General features: G+C 37.8%; 1 protein-coding gene across 3 annotated transcripts in view; it reads left to right on the forward strand.

Annotated features, from left to right (window-relative positions):
- The window catches only part of FHIT (fragile histidine triad diadenosine triphosphatase), a 1,529,913-nt gene that overhangs the window by 615,415 nt on the left and 901,670 nt on the right, over positions 1–12,828 (forward strand). For all 3 annotated transcript variants that reach the window (XM_060684216.2, XM_087883753.1, XM_087883751.1), the window contains one exon: positions 5,851–5,977. In XM_060684216.2, the coding sequence (XP_060540199.2) occupies positions 5,875–5,977 (103 nt within the window). In that variant the 5' untranslated portion in view covers positions 5,851–5,874. The remainder of the gene's footprint in view (positions 1–5,850; positions 5,978–12,828) is intronic.

A 12,828-nucleotide genomic window follows, 5' to 3' on the forward strand; every position in this document is an offset into this window, starting at 1 on the left:
AACCTTTTCGGCACTGAGTGCTGAAACTGGAATGTGTGTGTGTGCATGTGCACATGCATGTGCATGTGCGCCAGAGCACTGGAACCTGGAAGAGAGCAGCTGGCCGGTGCACATGTGGGCGGCAGCCAGCTGCTCTTCTGGGTTCCGTCGCACGTATGCTGGTCTGACCAGCTGGCCGGCACACATGCGTGCACCAGAACCCAGAAGAGAGCAGCTGGCTGGTGCGCATATGCGCCGGACCAGCTGGCCAGCACACATGCGCGGTACAGAACCAGGAAGAGCAGCTGACAACGGCGCACATACCTACAGAGAGGGCTCTGCGTGCCACCACTGGCACGTGTGCCATAGGTTCTCCATCATGGATCTAGTCCAACCTACCGCGCAAGCAGGAGACCCTACACCTTTTCTACAGATGGCAGTCCAATCTCTTCTTGAAAACTTCCCGTGATGAAGTCCCCCATAACTTCTCAAGGCAAGCTACAATCTACACAATTTTTTTTTTTAAATTTGATTTATATGCCGCCCTTCTCCGGAGACTCAGGGCGGCTTACAATGCGTTAAGCAATAGCCTTCATTCTTTTGTATATTTTATACAAAGTCAGCTTATTGCCCCCACAAACTGGGTCCTCATTTCACCTACCTTAGAAAGGATGGAAGGCTGAGTCAACCTTGAGCCTTGGAGAGATTCGAACCAGCAGAAATTGCAGGCAGCTGTGTTAATAACAGGGTGCACTAAACCCCTGTACTATCAAGGCTCACTTGCACATAGTACTTGCACACTTTCAAACTGCTGAGTCAGCAGGAGTTGGAGCAAATGTTGGGAGCTCACCCGATCACACAGCAGCACTCAGGTCTTGAACACGGACTTGCTGATCCTCAACCCAGCATCCTAACCACATGACCCCACCATGCTCCTCCTTCATAGTTTATAACTGAACTCTAACTGAGCATCAGCCAAGTTATAAATCAAGATTGTGCTAGGAGGAAATGGGTTGTTTAATTAGCTTTTTCACTCCAGAGATCACCTTCTTCTAGTTTTGGATAGGGTTGAATTTCCCTTTGTCAACTTGCTTTGTTCTTTGGGAGTTCTCCTGGATTCTCACCTTCTGCTTAAACATCAGGGGCCCATATTGTCCAATTGCATTTTGGGCTTCAATTGCAACTTCTCTTGGTCCAGGATGTACTGTCACAGTCATTCTTGTCTTTGTCACTTCACAATTGCCTCTCTACAATTTGCTCTAAGTGGTAGCCTTTGAAGACCATCCAGAAGGTCAAATTGTTTTTTTTTTAAATATTTTTAATTGAAATTATTTAATTTCAATTAGACAATTTCAATTAAATAATGGTAAAATAATGGTAAAACCATGACAGATAATAAAAATACTTAGTGGGAAAAAAACCCAGAAAAAGAAGTAGAAAACAAAATGATAGAATAGGAAAAGAGAAATTGTAAAGAAGTGTGTTTTCATATTCTTGACAGTAGCTATAGATACATTTATATTTTGCCGTCTCTCTGTAAAGTTACATCATAATTTATGTACCTGCAGCACCCAACGTGGAATTCTTTTCACTGTCTTGCATCTGTTGTGATATTTATTTGGTCTCTCCTGTCATTGTCACTTCCATTTGTATTTTCTTCAATTCTACTCTAAAATCTTGGGAAAAAAAATCTACAGAGATTGCAGTCTGAGTCTCTATGGTTCAAAAGTGAAAATATCCCTTCCAACTTATCCCATCAATAGTCTTCTTTTTAAGTTTTTCAGGGAAAAAAAATACTTTTTTCCCTTCTTGCATAGTGTTTTAATTGGAATTTCCTTAAATACAATTACATCTGCATTTCCAGTCCTCAGTCTAGTATTAGAAATGCTGCTGTAAAACTTGATCTCTTGTCTCCCTCCTGATAAAGTGACATCCCTTGAAACATTTCTTAATTTTAAAAAATGTGTATTAATTCCATGGAATTTATCAATCTTAGTGCCTTAGTGTCATCTCAGAGACATAGCAATCTTTTTCTGAGATATCTTCTTAATGTTGTCTTGGAATTGCTATCAATCTTAAACAAGATTCTTTTACACTCAGTTCCAATAAAGGCAACTTGTCCAAACCTTTGTCTGTCTCTTTATTTATAACTCATACTTTCCAAAACTTTCACTTTGTCAGTAATTTGTTTCAAGTCTGCAGCCAGATGCCTTACAGATACTTTACTCTTCTTAACTTCTTCTTTCACAACTTTTTCTTTTAAATCCTGCAAATCCTTCTTCCATTTCCTTTTTACACCATTGCAGTCATCTCTTTGCCAAATTCTTCCAATACTTTCTGCAATGAATCTTGTGAAATGCCTTATCTGTAAGTTGTTCTAGTGAACCCTTGTATCCTTCTTCTAATTTAGGAGCTTGTCTTGGGTTTCCATTGTGAGAAAGTGAAAGCATGTTGATAAAAGTAAAACGTTTCTCCTTTTTTTCTGTTTTGCTTTGCTATGCTCAGCACTTTAGTTCCAATTAGTTCTCCATAGTTACATTTTCATGGTTTAGTACATATTATCCTTATCTTCTTGTTTTGTAAAATCCACCAATTATTTACTGTCCTTAAAAATAAACAATCAGCATTTCCACAAAGAACTGGTCTGTTCATCTACTTAATTTTGTTATTTTCAAAGGTACTTTCATAAAAAAACACTATCTCCTTTATCAATTTAAAAATTTCTTGGATCGTGATCTTGTTCAGCTTTTTGCTTTTAAATTAAAATCCTTTAAAATGTTGTTTCCCTTCTTAATTTTAAAAAGAAGGCCCTTCACAAGAGTCTTTAATTTTCATTGCCATTCAGAATATCTTTCTTAGATTGTAAAGTAATTAAATCCAAAGATGTTTAAGAAAGTGAGGCTTATGTTGGTCAGATGTCCATTAAGGCTGCACAGCAGTTAAATCTTGGCCTAACTATGGATTAGAAATGCTTAACATGGAATATAAGCGGGGCAAATGCTTCCCAAAAGAGAAAAAAAAAATCATTATCTGAAACAGTTAGAACAATATGTGATTTTGCTTACAATAAACACATATTTGGAAAAAAGATGTTAAATGTTTAAGTCACAAAGCCTGAGAGAAGAATTTATCTCAGAAGAACTGGGAAAAAATGAGTTGTTTTGAATATAAATCTCCAACTATTTCCAAAACTTATACTAACTGAAGATTATGACATATATTAGGGTGGATGTTAATGTAGAGAGGGTTAAGACTTTGATATTGGGAATTTATGCCTCCAAATGAATATAAAACAATATTTTATAAACAACTTATGAATGCTATTTGTAGCTCAGGGTTGATCTATGGAATTGGTGCTCTCTGAGATTGGTGAAATTTCTTGCCTTGCAAACATTTCATTACCCAACTAGGTAACATATTCAGTGCTAGAAGGGAAGGGATTACACTTCCATGAACACTGAGGGGGCAAGCCACTGTATATAAACAGAGAGCGAATTGCAGTCCCTTCTAGCACTGAAGTTTTTCTAGTTGGTAATGAAAGATCTGCAAGAATACAACCAAGCTCAGAGAACACCAATAATTTATGGATAAATTATTGGGTTTTATGTTTGAACATTGATGTCTCCTCAGGGATTGGAATGGAGTATTTCTCCACAAAAAGATGGAACTTTTGGGGAAAAATGCTAACAATGCGCAGGAGATATTACCAAAGGATTTTATTTTTAAAAAAAGTTAATGGATAATTTGGAACTTGTTGATACATGTAGATACAAAAATGATGATTCAAAAGAATATACTTATTCTTGTTTTTTTTTCCCCTTGCCATAGAAAGTTAGGTATATCTTTCTCTCATTGTTTAAATGGTGTATCAGTTGCCAGAATAGGTATTGTTTAAAAGAAAAACATCATTATTGGAAAACATTTATTTTTATCATAGAAACTCTGCCCAACGATGACAAATTTTAATTTCTCCCATCAGAAGGTCAAATTGGTTCAGCATGCAGTGACCTAGGCTGCCTGTGTAACAACACCTCATCTCTGGCAACTGCATTGGTTGCCAGACAGTTTCCAGGTGCAATTCAAGTGCTAATTTTTTTTAAAAAAAATAAAATTAGTTCTAGTTCCTGGTAAGTTCATGGACAGGACCATGCAGGGTTTTTTTTGGTAATGTTGTAGAAGTGTTTTTCTTTTACCTTTGCCCAGAATGATTTCTGACTTCCTGGACTAGGACTGAAAAAAATAATGACTAGCCCCAAATTACCCAGTTGGCTTTAGTGCTTAAAAGAAGAGTAGAACCTATGTCTCCTGACACCTAGTCTAGTAGTTTGATTGCAATTCCTGACTGATCTCAAGATGCTGATTATCACCTTGCATGGTTTAGGGTCTGGTCATTTTCAAGACACCCTGCTCCTCAGTGAACTTGCCTACCTTGTAAGTTCTGTTGGTGACCCTGCTAAAGGTGTCATCCTCTAAGGCAGTGATGGCTAACCTTTTTGCCATCGCGTGCCAGGAAGGGGTGGGCGGGGGAGGTTTGCGCACGTGGGTGCCCACATCAATAATTCTATGCGCCCCAGCCCCACAAATGTGCGCCAACCCCCCCTCCCCGCCCACCCCCGCTCCTGGCACGTGATGGCCCAGTAGGCCCATTTTTCTTTCTCACCTGGCTCCAAATCCTCTCTGTGCATTTGCGGAAGGTGAGAACAGCCTTCCCCCCCTCTTTGGAGGCCTGAAATGGCCTGTTTCCCAACTTCCAGTTGTACAGGAAGTGATGTTTTTTGCTGTCCCCTAGAGAGGGCCTCCGAGGGGGTGGGGAAGGCTGTTTTCACCCTCCCCAGATGCATAGAGAAGATCTGGAGCCAGGTGAGAGAAAAACAGGCCTTCCCCACCCTACCCCCAGGCCCTTTGGAGGCAGGAAACAGCCTGTTTCTCTACTTCTGGTGGGCCCAGAAGGCCCGAAAATCAGCTGGTTGGTGCCGGAGCTGAGCTGGCGTGCCAGGCAAATGGCTCCGTGTGCCGCTTATGGCACACGTGCCATAGGTTCGCCATCAGGGCTCTAAGGAGTGGCTAGTTCAAGATGACCAAATGTGAGCTGGAAAAGTGCTAACAATCATTAAATGTCAATAAATGGTTAGGTATTCTTTATTTTTCTTTAAAGTGACAACAGTTAATCAGTGGAACAGCTTATCTCTGGAAGTTGTGGGTGCTCCATGACTGAAGGTTTTCAAGAAGAGACTGGACAGCCATTTGTCTAGGATGGTATAAGGTCTCCTGCTTGTGGAGGGGGTTCGACTAGAAGACCTCCAAGGTCCCTTCTGACTGTGATGTTCTATGTTCTATTTCTTTGCTGCTTACTAATGGCCTTTCTTGATTTTGGCAACCCAGATACGGCCCTGTTAAAGTAGAAAGTGAAAAATGAAGGACCAGTTAGATAAATTATTTCACACTAAGAAACTACGGTGGACAAGACCATCAGTTCTCTATATCTTTCCCTTTAGGATACAAATTATTTCTAGGCAATTTGCAGACATCAACAATCATACAATAATTGTATTAATTTTCTTTTTTAAAAATGGTATTTTTTTCCTACAGGGAAGCTTGTGATTGTTTACTCAGCCATCCTCTAGCAAACATCAAACATGTCCAATTAGCACGGAGATACACTGATGAAAAACTTGCAAACTAATGTTCACTTGCCCAAGACACAGATGTTTCTTTGAGAAGATTCAAGCAGGGAAATGCAAAAGAAAAGAAAAAAAAGAACAGAACAATAAAAAAAGTGTTAAGCTTCGGTAATTGAAAATATCCTATCAGTGATCTTGCTTGCATGATAAAATGAGATAAAATTAAATTTTCCAACGTTCTCTTCCACAGATTTTGGACATAAAAGGGCTGACCATGTCGCTCCGTTTTGGACAACATCTCATCAAGCCTTCTCTTGTGTTTCTGAAGACAGAGCTGTCTTTTGCACTTGTGAACAGGAAACCTGTGGTCCCAGGCCGTATCCTTTTTTTTCCTTCTGGTTAAGAAGTATCAAGTATAACAGATGGCTTTGGATCTCTGGCTATCTGCCTGGAAGTGGGCACCTTTCCTCGCTTCTTGAAGAAGAACAGGTAAGATGTTACTCATATTTATTCTGAAGCCAGTCAGTGGAACATAATATGCTTGATCAGTGTTGCAGAACTTTTGAAAGAGGTTGCTTAGCAACGGTGACCAAAGAGGTGATTTTTCTCCTGATCTTTTCACCAAAGGGAGATATATAAATAAACAGGCATTTAGCATTTTTGAAAAAGGAGTTGACTGTGCTTCAAAGATCCTCTCTGTTTTAATTGTTGCATTATTAGACCAGAAATTAGACTTTTGTGGGTTTCGGTACGTATGAGGGACAAATTCAGCTGGAATGGCTAATTTCCCAGGTGAGCAATGGCTTTTTGAAGGAACAACCAAGGCTCAACAGTAAGTCATATGTTCTTATGCCAGAAAGTCCTAGGATCAATCTTAGATATCTAGAAGCATATAATGAAAGAGTCCTTTGCTTGAGTTCCTAGAAAGTTCTCAGAGTGAGAAATGTTGGTCTCGGCAGACAAATAGCTGAACCTGGCCTAAAAAACTTCCTAGGTATGAAAAGGTGCACACGGACTAATAATTGTCTTGAGAGATTTGGGTCCTGAAATATGACATGAAATCTCAGATAGAAAAGATACTGCTCAAACCTAATGGGTGGGTTGGTTCCTTTGTTTAGATCCAAGCTAGCTTTTTGTGTACGAAAGTTAGCGTTAAACCTGCAAAGCACAATCGATCAGTTAAAGGTGCTAAAACAAGCACCCTCCAAATGTATGGAATTCTCTCTCCAATAAGTCTATACATTTGCTTTGCTGACTGAGGAATTCTGGGAGTTGAAATCCACAGGTCTTCAAATGGTCCAGGTGGTGAAACACTGTCTTACACTGATCTTCAGCTGGTGACTGCAAAAAATAGCACAGTTGGAAACAGTGGCCCATATAAACATCTAGAGAACCCTAGCAGCACTTCCTCTGTCTGTTGAACTCTCCCCCTTTCATCTAGATGTGTTTAATTATTATGTCTAATAGATGCTGAGGATAATGGATGGTGGTTCATTTTATAGCACTGGAATCTCAGAGCCCATATTTATAAAGAAATCGAACGCATAGTTGAAAAACAGTGATCTTTCCAATAGTGATGAACTTCATTAGCCTAGGAACTATTGATATGGCTGTCAATAGCTGCCAATTATGATGACCATACATTACTTCTTACATTGAAAACACTTTTCTCTCAGGGCCAATTTCTGGAGAACATCATGGTTACAGAGGGTTTTGCTTCTGCTTGCTGCCTTATGGTTTATTCATGGCATACTTGATTGACCATTATGGAATCAAAATAATTTAGGCCTTTGGAGTGATCCAAAAAGGTTGTTCTCTATAATGGAATAGAATAACCTTCCATTGAGTATTGATTATCCTTCATGAAATAGGGCTTCTGAAAAGCAATAAGGATGGAATTGTTCTGGAGGGGTTTTGGTCCTTGGTTATCCAGAATGGAAGTGATAATATGAATTGATAGTATGACATAAGGTATTTATAGATTTAGTCAAGTCGTTGGCTGTTTTTCATCTCACTGTGTGCATTTTAATGTTTAAATTTGAAGATCTTATAGCCGTCATGATGTAAATTATTACTGTGGATGATTATCTTGTTTTATATGGATTGTAAGCTGCTTTGAGTCCGTGTGGATTTGACAGCACAAAAATTTAACAAACAAATGTATAAGTAAATGTAATCATACAATAGCTGGCAGGCATCTTGTTTTAAAAGCTAAACTTTGGACCTCAGTAAACAATGCAGAGTGATACATGCTTCCCAATTAGACTACAATATGGACGATTTTACATTAGTTTTTAATGCATTGATGAATCTTTAAAGCAAATTGAATCCACCTGTTTATTTTAACAGACAAAAAAAAAGTTGAACTGTGTAATCACATGTGTGTGAGTGTTTAGTATGTTTCAATTTGTAATAATGCATGCATTACAATATGCACTGTTGAGTAAGTGTTTACTTAAAGAAAAAGCATCCTTCCCAGCATTTAACTAAGAGAGACAAATTAAGGGATGGGGAGAGAATAAAGGGTATACACTATGTATGTGTAAAAAATAAATAAATAAAGATTGAGGTTTTGCCCACGCGATATACATACAGTTCAGTAGATGTTTGCTGGATGGGTACTACCCTGATTAAAGCAGAACTTGGTAAGTAAATAAAGTGTTTGCAAGCCAGGAGAAGATAACCATAAAGGAACATTTGCCTGACTTGACAGGGAATATATTTCCTATATTTTACAGCAGTAATTTTATCTACTTGGGTCTGACTCACTTAGAGAATGCCTTTTAATATATATCTGTTTCCTAGTAGACAATGAAATATTAACATATTTGAATTTCTGTAAGTTGCAGACAAAAGGAATGGCTTTAAAAGCTGATTCAATTCAGATGTCAGGTTAATTAACTCGTGTGTTTTGAAATATTCAGGTTTCCAAAGAGGAGGGGCAGACATTTAGGCCGGGGGATTATTCATAAAGTGAGCCATGTTCTGGGAAGGCTGCCTAGCTAGCATGAACTGCTGGAAACATCAGCAGCTCCAAGGAAGGAGACTAAAATTTAGCATACACCCATGGTCCCCCTTGGTTGCTCTCATGTCATCATAATGTTTAATATGCGCATACACATTTTATTGATTAAGACTTTCTCTTTCTCCAGTTGATAAGCCTGCACATTCAATCATGTATTTCCTTTGTAACAACACTGGGGTTAATACATCTCCAAATTCAATTAGGTATATTTGATTTAAACAAATAGCTTGAAAATCCAATCTAGCCAGTGTGTGTAATTTTGGATTCATAAATGATCTTGTTTGACCTGTTTTCCAATTCCCAGGTTTGATTTCTTTTCTCTTTTATGGTGTTCATTTTATTTCTTTCTCTCCCATATCTATAAACTAGACAGCATTTATTTTAGCTCCCTGAACTTGTGATTCTGTATTAGTTTTGTGGTACTGGTTCATTTTTGCTGGCTTTTGAAACTGGAACCACACTATGGCTTTATGGAGGGCTCTAAATGAGTCCTGCTCAGGAATTTTGGTCCCTATGTGAGAGAAAATTAATCATGTTCATCTTTCATTATCCCCATGTTGAAAAAAAAAAAAACATTGACAAGAAGAGGCTGTTGCATATGCATTAATTGCCCTTGTCAGTTACAATCCTACGTGATTGGAGTTGGAAGCCATAAGAAAAATTCTATCTGCATCCAGTTTCTTCTCTTAGAAGAGAATTTTTATAGTTCAGGGTTGAACGATAAGGTCCTTGATGCTGTCTGAATTTGGTGGGTTTTTTTTTTTTTTGCAAATGTTTCATTGCCCAATTATATAACATCATCAATCGTACACCAGCACTGATGATGTCAGCTACTTGCAGAAATGTCTGCAAGAAAGCAACCAAGCTCAGAGAACATTAAGGACCCCACCGTTTTTTTCCTTCCTGACTGTCCTCAAAGAATCAACAGGATGAAGAAGGAAGCTGAGTGTCAGATGACAAGCAGACAGGAACCACAATGCATGGATAAATTACTAGTATATGTGATATTATTGGGATGGGAAGAAGGAAATGACTGGATGATAAGACTGTTAGTGATCACTCGCCATGATAACTCAGTGGCAACTAATCACAATTGGAAGTTCAAGCCTTGGGAATGCCTATTTCTAAATGACAACTGAATATTAACTGTCCATATATCTTGTTTGTGGTACAATAATCTCAATAACTATGTGAGAAAGATCCTAGGTGAACAAAATACAGTAGGCCTTTGGGCTAATCCAGAATTTGGATGTATGCCCCTTAAATCTATATTCTGACTGCCTGATTCCTTGTCTTCATGCCAATTTAATAATAATTCATTATTTCCTTGTTGTCTGACGTTGTCTCAGCCACAGATGTATTTAAGGGTTTCTGAAAGACAAGACTTATATAAACAAGAAAATACTGTACAGACTGAGAAGGACCTCTGAGGGAATAGTGGAGTTTCAGATGCCTCAGTAGTCAAGCTAGGCTTGTTTACACAGCCATTATCCTGTGATAACAATCCCTTAATCCGAGAAGGTCAAAAACCAAAGCTTGCTTGTTTGAAATATATTTTAGAGAGAAACTCTGAACTTCTTTGTGTGCTTGAGGGATTTGGTGGACAGGTAGAAGATGTTTAAGAGACCTTTTATTGAGTATCTGAACTTCAAGATGTGCTTGAACTTGCTTGTTGAATAAAGACTAAATGAGAATTGTAATAAATAAAATGAAGCAGAGCTGTAAAAACCACAGAGTGATTGCTGTATCCCAAAGGTATGTGCTTCAAGTATGACCAATAAAAGAATGGATTTGATTTAAAAATTATATAGTTGGGAGATGAATGGTGTTGAATGAAACCTAGGGAATATTTTATTATTCAAGTCAAGCTATTCTCCAAAGCACCTGAGGGTAGGACAAGAAGCAATGGGTGGAAACTAATTAAAGAGAGAAGCAATTTAGAACTAAGGAGAAATTTCCTGACAGTTAGAACAATTAATCAGTGGAACAACTTGCCTCCAGAAGTTGTGAATGCTACAACACTGGAAATTCTTAGGAAGATGCTGGATAACCATTTGTCTGAAGTGGTGTAGGGTTTCCTGTCTAAGCAGGGTATTGGACTAGAAGACCTATAAGAATAATTTAAATCCAGTTTTTTCTTGTGGTAAAATAACCTTCTTCAACTGCAATTTAAATAATTCCCAGTCAGCATGGAGATGATTGGTTTAAATGTTCAACAAATCTCAAAAATAGATATTTCTGTTTCTTACCTAAGAAATATATATCGCTTTATGGCCACCTATTTTTATTTTTTTTTTACTTTAGATATACTTTAATAAGTTTCCATTCCATATTTGTAACAGCTATGACTTAACTTAATATATTTCTCTGGAGAACATTGGATTTTTTTTTAAAAAAATACTTTTTAGTAAATAAGTGTTTTACAAAGCAAAAATAATACCGGTAACAAAGAAAAAAGAAAGTAAAAAAGGAATAAGAAAATAAGAAAGAAAAAAAAGAAAAAAGATAAAGAAAGAAAAGAAAAGGGAGAAAGAAACAGTATAAAATAATATCTTCCAGTCTTTCTTATACCAGTTATAAATGCATTTATATTTTATCCTCTCAGTTGCATCATGATTCCCTTCTTTCCATATTCTAATTTTCCTAATCATTCAACAGCAAAAAGTCTATTTCCAGCCATTGACAAATCTATTATTTTTTTCTCTGATCAAACAAATCAATTTTGCCATCTTTGCAAATTCTGACATCTTCATTAACCATTTCTCTGTTCTGAGTATTTTAGCCTTTCTATCTTTCTGCATATAATCACCTTGCTACTCCTACCATGCACAAAAACAATTGTCCATACATGTTTTGTAATTGTCTGTCCATTAGTCCTAGCAAGAAAAGTTCTTGAAGAAAATTGGGATTTGTATTGCTTATATATTAAGATTTCTCAAAGTTTCTGCTCTCATGCTACTCATGCCTTACATTAGGGTTTTACAGAAAAATTACTTTACAGAAAAATCTCTGAAATGCCTGCCTTTTCTACAAACTGGAAAAATATAAGAGCTCCTAGTCTTTATTATAGGTGTGCCATGTTCTTACATAGTTTTTATTTGTATTCTAACCAATACTCTCATTTTTTTCTAAAAACTTGCCACTAAGCAATAGCAATAGCACTTAGATTTATATACTGCTTCATAATGCTTTATAATGCTTCATAATGCTTTCCTCTGTAAGCAGTCTACAGAATCAGCATATTGCCTCCAACAATCTGGATCCTCATTTTGCCAACCTCGGAAGGATGGAAGGTTAAGTCAACCTTGAGTTCGTAAGAATTAAACTTCTGACAGTTGGCAGAATTAACCTGCAATATTGCATTCTAACCACTGCACCGCTACATCTCTCACCAATGGTTTTTGTTGGTGGTCAGTTTGCTTGTTTTCAGAGAAATCCCATCTATTGCAATCTTATAATTATAATAGATGGGATTTCTCTGAAAACAAGCAAACTGGCCATAGTCTGGCAAAAGTGGATATCTGAACATTTTTTCCTCCTTTCCCATTTGAAAGCTCCAGATGTACTTGAGTTGAGCTGGATTCCTTCCTGATGACACAACCATAGAGTTTGCTTGGCAATAATATGGAAGTCCCTCACTTTTCCATGTGATCTTAAAAATAACTCAAATATGGTCATGCAGGAGATCAACAGGAGATGGTCAGCTTCTCTGGCACTCAGCATTTGCAGTGCTTATAAAACCTTTGGGCCATTTGCATTCTGTTTGCTGGTTTGGCTCACACACAGGATCTTAACTTGGATCTCCAGAATGTACTGTCTGGTTTGGTTCTGCAACCCAATAAGACAGACACAAAGCAGGGGTGAAATGCTCCCAGTTCGGACCGGATTGCCTGATCCAGTAGTGATGGAGGCAGGTGGTTCAGAGAACCGGTAGCAAAAATCCCTGCCTTCCCCCAATGGCCAGCTGAGCCGTACAATCATCAGAGGCTTTTTATTTTTATTTTTAAAAGCATTTTTTCTGCAACCTCTTTGGCCGAAGAAAGTAAAAGAAAAAACCTCTAATGATTGCGCAGTTCAGCTGGGATCATCAGAGGCTTTAAAAAAAAAAAAGCCTCTGCCGATCAGGCAAGTCAGCTGGGATCGTCAGAGACTTTAAAAACATTTTTTTACAACCTCTTCAGCCGAAGAGGTTGTAGAAAAAAT

The sequence above is a fragment of the Pantherophis guttatus genome, chromosome 2 (genome assembly GCF_059756535.1).
Source record: "Pantherophis guttatus breed Tessera chromosome 2, ASM5975653v1, whole genome shotgun sequence".
In the NCBI taxonomy this organism is placed as follows: Eukaryota; Metazoa; Chordata; class Lepidosauria; order Squamata; family Colubridae; genus Pantherophis; species Pantherophis guttatus.